The following is a 6,820-nucleotide window of genomic DNA, read 5'->3' as shown; positions in this document are numbered from 1 at the left end:
TCCGCGAGGATTGAAGTAGCAGGTTCTTCTTTCTTTTTTCTTCTAATACGAGCGCGACCACTTTCGCAGATGAATTGAACCTTTATTCTACGTCGTGATGAATCTGTTGGCGTACACAAAGAAAGAAACAAAGGAAAAACAGACAAGAAGAGGCTTAAGAGAAGGGGGAGGGGAGGTGCTGAAGATCTCCAGGGTGTCGAAAGATTCGCAATGTGCATTCTACCCTTTAGTTTGCGCTCCCAAGAGAGAAGGGGTAGTAGGGAGTACCTTCGCAGTGTTTGACGAGAGGCCCTTGTCCTTCTAGGTCGTCTCTTTGGAGTGTTTGCGAATCAGGCCGCGACCCCGTCGTCGTCGTCGTCGTCGTCGTGAACCGGCGGCTGTGGTGGTGGTTGCGCCGCGAAATTAGAACGTTGCATTCGTGAGGGTAGTCGCTGTCTCGCCCCTGTGGCGGAGGGGGGCATCAATAGGAATAATACGAGGAACTATGCAATGCAGCTCGGGCATAGGTAGACGCGAGTGTAACGACCTTACACCCCCGCAGGTAGAGGGATCGATGGGCACCAACTCCGGGCAACCTCTCATCTACGGCTCCTACCGTGCTGTGGGCCGACTTCCTCCGCCGTCGTACTGGCTTGTCCCACTTTTCTATCACGTTTTACCACCACGACGTAGCCACACTTCGGTTCGCGCCTCGCGACCGCCGTGTCTCGACGAGCAGAACTTGCGGTGTTCCTTAAATACAATGGCTTCGTTCGAAACGTTTCTCTCCGGTGAACAATGGCGATCCTGCCAATCGTTTCGAAATAGAGGCGCAAAAAACGAAAACGATGAATCGAAAGGACGATACTTTTAGGCTCGGGCAAACTTATGAGCGATCATTACAACACATTTTCGATTTTCGGGGTTCCGAATCGAAGACAGCTAATTTGAATTTTAATGCATGGTGACACCTTGCTTACGCGACCATGTTGGGAGGGCGGGCGCGAGACGGTAGAGATTCACTAGCTTATTCTGTTACAACAAGCTGTACATTCGGAGCGAAGACGTAACAACGATGGCACAATTAAAAATAAATTAAAACGTTACGATTTGTACATTTTATTTGTCTCTTTCTTTTCCATAAAACACGCTAATACCGCGTTGCGCGTGCACATTGATATATCAAACGATCTGCTAGAAAAACAAGTGCGCGTTTATCCTAGAATGAGGACATGCCGTTTTATCATCGTGAAATGTGGTTAGACTATACAAGTGCCGCTTACTGTAAGGATACGTTTATTAAGTGCATTGCGTATAAATAAGTCAAAGACTCTCAATAAAATGTTTGTAAAAATTCATTTATAAGAAGTTTATATTTATGAATATAGAAGATAGAATGTAGTGGAATAAATCGACGTTTTAAAATCATTACACTAAACAATTATTACTAAAGGATACTATCTAGGACTATTTTCTCTCACAGTTATCATAGGTTTTACAGTCCGAGACACAATGGTTGAGTTCGAGAAAATGGTGTACCCCATGGGATCGGGCCGATTTTTTGTATCATAGGTAGCCTTTGACCTGGCGATTACAATTGTGGTTACCTTGACCCTTAACTCCCCCCTCTCCCCACGGAGTCTGCGGGGAATGAGACGGAAGGTGTAAGACTCTTTCCCCCGCTTAACCTCCGTGTAGACAGTACATACCATAACGGTATTCGATATTGCCGTCCCCACCAAAAATTACCCTAAACCTACTCAGACATTCCCGTGTAGACAGTATGTACATTAACGGTATTCAATATGGCCGCACCCACAAAAAACTACTCCAAATCTACTCAGACAGTATGTACATTAATTGTATTCAACATTGCCCCCCCCCCCTCCCCAAAAAAACTACACCAAACCTACCCGGACAGTAGATTTCGCGCCTGATGCTATGATGTTCCTCCAAGTAAACAAAAATTTGAAAACGACGTAATCACCGCGGTCGGTGCAAAAGAAACACTTTTTGAACCATTTCACAGTTTTTGACCCCTGAGGAGGAGGAGGGCAGGAATTAAGGGTCAAGATGACCACTATTGTAATCGCCAGGTCAAGGGCTATCTATGATAAAAAAAAAAAATATACATGTCGAATTGAGTAACCTCCTCCTTTTCGAAGTCGGTTAAAAAATCAGCTCGATCGGAGAGTACCGCATTTTCTAAAATCCAACCGACATAATCGTTACTCTACGTTGGCGAATGACAAGTGTACTCTCTCGACCAACATCAGATCTGCAGAATCGAATAAATTAAATAATTCCGAAACGTAGCGTAATTTGTAAAATTTATTGTTGCCATTATTATCCTAGACCTTTTGCATCAGAATTTGAATGATGTGGATTATGATTTATATCAACACCATCATCCTCTGACAGCGCATCGCTTGTTTGATTCTTTTCCAATTCTGGGTCATTCGTATCCTGCACAAAATAATAAAATATAAAACAATTACTAATCGATGTAATCGCATAAAATGATTGATACTAACCGAGGCTCCCAGGTGTAAGACGTGTTCTTTAGATAAAATTACGACTAGCTATTTCGGGGGACAAATGACACGCTAATATTGGCATGCGTCGTATGGTTTGGGTCTCTTTAAGGTATATTTTTTAATGTTCAGCCGAGCAATCATAACAACTTGTTTTGGTAACCGCGCTATGGGCTCGGTAATTAGTAGTCAATGAACCATAACATGAGCATGAATACATTAAAAAGACCTAAACTACACAACGAACGACACACCAATATCAGTGTCATTCAATCCCTAAATTAATGCTAGCGAAACGTCGGAGTAACTTGTTCAAAGTACACGACTTGTACCCGGAAGCTTTAGTTAGTATCAACCATGAAGAACCAGATCGTGAAAGCCTCAAATATCTTAAACGTCTAATATGTTTACCGTTAGTTCTTTTGAGTCTTTGATAAACCTTTTCTTTCACGAACTCTTCGTTTATTTCGACATAATATCGTAAGAAATTTTCGGCATTGTTTAACATGATTTTAAATGTAACAATATCATCCCAAGATTCGATCACGAGGGAATCGGAAACCACGCTATCATCATGTATTTTTAGACATAAAAGATAGTATTGCTAACAGAATTCTGCACAGACAGATGTTAACAAAATGTGTATTCCTAAATTATTTTGTAAAATTCTATGGCGAATAGAACTTGAATCCAAGTTTTTTTACACGTATAATGATCGCTAAATGTTTCGTATATAATACAAGAAAACGATGGAAGTGAATATTTAATGCTGGAATCCATAAATGTATCAATGTTGTCTACACTATTAGTCCGCATATGCTCATATTCTGGTTCATTGAGTACCATATCACTACACTCTTCCGAACTTTCACTTTCATTCTCTATTTTTGTAGCTTCAAGCACTGTTTCGCACCCGTCGTCTAACTCCGACGTGAGGTCACTTGCCTGACTTTTTCTGAGAGAATCTTCTATCGACTCTTCACGTAACACCGGTACATGATTATCATGGTCGCTATCAACTCCGCTGTCCTCTTTAGTGTCTGATGTTGGCGCCGCTGATTGAATGATTAGTAGCGTTACAACGAGTTTCTTGTATTTTGTATCAAACGTGGAACTACCACTTGACGCGTGTACACAGAACGATAAAGGAAGTTCCAATAAATATTTCGCAGGCTCTTCGCTCTTCAGTATAAGGTACCGTTCTTGCACATCCAAGGAAACATCAGTGGCAGTTTTTAGTAGGGGTAGATCAATCGTGACGATTATCCTTTTAGGTTCTCCCGTATTCATTTTCGTAGCTTCGATATTAGTACGAAAGTCTTCCATCTCCATATCGGAATGATATTTTATAGAGAATTTAGATGTAACGTATTTGTTATTTGTTTCTACATTTTTATTTGACGTATCTTTATGACGAACAGTAGGTGTCGATGCGCGCTTTGGTTTCCTCTCTACCAGCTTCAGTCGTCGTTCCTTTTCTCGTTAAGGTTGGGCATCAACTTCTAATAGATTCTACTTGTCCACTAGCCTAGTTGTTAACTTACGTTGATGCTTTTTACTGTGACCAAGAATGCTGATCTCAGGCCTAAAAAATTGAATAAATCTGTTAACAACATGCGACTAGTTATTAAAACTTCACGTTTCATATTATACACGCATACCTAAATATCTGTCGGCTCACTAACGCGTTGAACCGTACTTTTTTCTTTAAGCTTCGCCAATCCGATTCGGAATTTAAATCTAGTGCGGAATCATACTGACAATCGATGGACGATGGGATTTCGTATTCGTCGGTACTGGATCCGGATACTGAACGCGAAAAATCATGAGTTCGACGTGACTTCAGTATACCTTTCAAAAATGTACCTGAAGTTCTGTCAGTCGTTTTATCTGTGATGCATTCTGAAACAGATCTATTCTCTGTTCCGCCATATTGTTGTTGACTCTCTTGCTGTTGCGTTGATCTTTCAAATTCATGTTTAACTTCATTGTCGGAATCTAGTTGATTCGGGGTAATATTTATAACAACACCATCATCCTCAGTTAGTACGTTAATTGTTCGGTCCTTTTCCGATTCTGCGTCTTCCATGGCCTGCAACGAATATAATCAAATATAAAATAAGCTTTAACTCGTTCGCGACAGGACCTGAATTTAATGTCCCACCGTGAGCGCGAATGTGTTAATCGTTCGGGCCATGCAGACGTACCGTTAATTCTTTCAGCTGGTTCTTGAAAGATACAGCTGTAGGAAAATTTTTTTCTTCCATGAACTCTTCGTTAACTCCGACATAATATCGCGCTAAATTATCAGGGTTCTTTAACACGACCGTAAAGACAACGTTATTATCCCATGGTTCGCTCGTAAAAGAATCGGGATTTATAGAATCTTCGTTAATTTCTAAACATAGCGAAAAATGTTGCGGGAAAAAACCCGCGCCTATAGATGCTAGTAAAATGTGTAATCCTGAATTGTTTTGCAAAATTCTATGGGATATGGAATCTGGATTCACATTTTTCACATTTACAGTGATTGCTAATTGATTATCATATATATTACAAGTAAATGGTGGCAGTGAATATATAATGCTGGAATCCATAAATGCATTCGTGTTCTCTATACTATTAGTCCATAATGCTGTATCGCTACACTCTTTGAAATTTTCATTTTCATGTTCTGTTGTTGCAACTGTGAGCGCTGTTTCACATTCTTCTATTAACTTTGGCATGCAGTCATTCGAGCAACCACTGCTAAGTGAATCTTCGTGTAACAGTGGTACAGGACTACCAGAGTCGCTATCAACACCACTGTCCTCTCTAGTATCTGATACAAGTACCGTTGGTGGTATGACTGGTAGTGTTACCACTAGTTTCTTGTATTTCGGATCAAACTTAGCATTACCCCTGTCAGCATCCACGTGATAGGGCAATGGAAGTTCTAATAAATACTTTGCTGGCTTTTCACTCTTTAAGGTAAGGTACCGTTCCTGTACATCTAAGACAGCATCATCTGTAGTTTTCAGTAATGGTAAATCTATGCCTATGATTAATCTTTTAGGTACAGTGGCATTCATTTTTGCTGTTTTACTAGTACTAAAATCTTCCAGTTCTATGTCAGACTGATGTTTTATGGAAAACTTAGGTGTAACATATTTGCTATTTGTGTCTTCATTTGCATTCACTTTATCTTGGTAATATTTAACAGGCGGTGATGCACGTGTTGGCTTCTTCTGTACACGGTTATATTGTTGTTCTCTTTTCCTATCATAATCTGCCATCAATTTCTGGTATATCTCGGGCTCCATATCCAATTTCTCTTTCGGTGGTTCCTTGGAAGGCTTTCTTATAACTGCTGAAAGAGGTACACCCTTGTACTTGATGTTTGGGAATCTGAGGTTTTTCCTATCCAATTTCATCTAACAGAACGAAAAGTAAACGATCACAAACGTGAAGGAATAGCAAAATCAAGGTATACTAAGTGACACTTACCTTGAACTTGCTTTCTATGCTATCAATGGCCGTGACGTTGATAGTATCGCGAAATCCGGCGTTTCTCGACGCTAAGTAAATTGCATCGGGATGGAACATCACGTCGAAGACCAGGCAACGTACATTTTTCTTATCGAGTTCGTCTCGAGGCGGTATAAGGATGTGAGGGATAGACCATTGTAAATTTCGATGACCTTGTTCGAAGACAGGTTGACTGCTCAGTTTCTCAACGACATCACTCTTGCAAATATTCACAAAACACTTCGTGTCTCCGTTTACACTAGTTTTTATGACGTAACCAGGATCGAGGCGAACAAACGTAATGTCGACGTTCCGTTCTTTTTCTAACTGCGTTATCTCTTTCTCGTAGATCTTCCTATTCTCCGGATCGGTCACCTCTTCCGCATATTCGACCAGCAATTTGCGAAATTCCTCCTTCTTCAAGCATTCTGTTAACGTCTTCAGCTCTTGCTTGGTCACATCCAAATCCTCCCAATCTTTTCTGTACGTCTCGTGCGCGTCCATCTTACGAAATGATGTCGCGTCGTCGCGTGTTTACAAATAAACTCGTTGGTAGAATGATCGCGAAGCACTTGTACCACGTGGATGGCGGCGCCACTAAACCGGCCGGTTAAATAGCGGTATAACATACAACTTTGAAATAACTATTACGTTTTTCTCTATCAGTTAAATACAGTTTATCAAAACGATAGAAATTCTTGGAATTAACATTTCTTACAATTTATGGAGCACATCCTCTTTTCCCTGACGAGAAAGATCCACTACTTAAATGTAAAAGATGATTGTTAGAATAAATTTCA

The 6,820-nt window shown here is 40.6% G+C and overlaps 1 protein-coding gene across 3 annotated transcripts; it reads right to left on the bottom strand.

Moving 5' to 3' along the window:
• Positions 1-1,059: 1,059 nt before the first annotated feature.
• On the bottom strand, positions 1,060-6,559 carry LOC128885348 (protein kintoun). 3 transcript variants are annotated; one of them, XR_008459595.1, is made up of 5 exons: positions 6,000-6,558; positions 4,721-5,926; positions 4,175-4,605; positions 2,514-4,098; positions 1,060-2,445 (listed from the first exon to the last, which is right to left on the bottom strand). XR_008459595.1 is itself a non-coding variant. In XM_054139363.1 (5 exons), the coding sequence occupies exons 1-5, from the start codon at positions 6,522-6,524 to the stop codon at positions 4,026-4,028; spliced, it is 2,178 nt and encodes a 725-aa protein (XP_053995338.1). In that variant the 5' UTR covers positions 6,525-6,559; the 3' UTR covers positions 1,060-4,025. The 3 variants fall into 3 exon arrangements, 2 of the variants coding, with proteins under 2 accessions (XP_053995338.1, XP_053995326.1); XM_054139363.1 differs by having other exon boundaries at positions 1,060-4,098; positions 4,175-4,322; positions 4,380-4,605; positions 6,000-6,559; XM_054139351.1 differs by having other exon boundaries at positions 1,060-4,098.
• Between the last annotated feature and the right edge of the window lie 261 nt (positions 6,560-6,820).

The sequence above is a fragment of the Hylaeus anthracinus genome, unplaced genomic scaffold, assembly GCF_026225885.1.
Source record: "Hylaeus anthracinus isolate JK02 unplaced genomic scaffold, UHH_iyHylAnth1.0_haploid 0, whole genome shotgun sequence".
Lineage (NCBI taxonomy): Eukaryota > Metazoa > Arthropoda > Insecta > Hymenoptera > Colletidae > Hylaeus > Hylaeus anthracinus.
The sequence above is the reverse complement of the archived record's forward strand: the minus strand, read 5'-3'. Positions and strand labels throughout refer to the sequence as shown.

What these genes read in the sequence shown, in the direction of transcription:
- LOC128885348 (XM_054139351.1), bottom strand. Translation starts at nt 6,524, where the DNA reads ATGGACGCGCACGAGACGTACAGAAAAGATTGGGAGGATTTGGATGTG. An exon ending in ACCAGCTGAAAGAATTAACG is followed by an intron (nt 4,606 to 4,720) that starts GTACGTCTGCAT and finishes TATTCGTTGCAG; the next exon opens with GCCATGGAAGACGCAGAATC. An exon ending in GTGAGCCGACAGATATTTAG is followed by an intron (nt 4,099 to 4,174) that starts GTATGCGTGTAT and finishes TCAATTTTTTAG; the next exon opens with GCCTGAGATCAGCATTCTTG.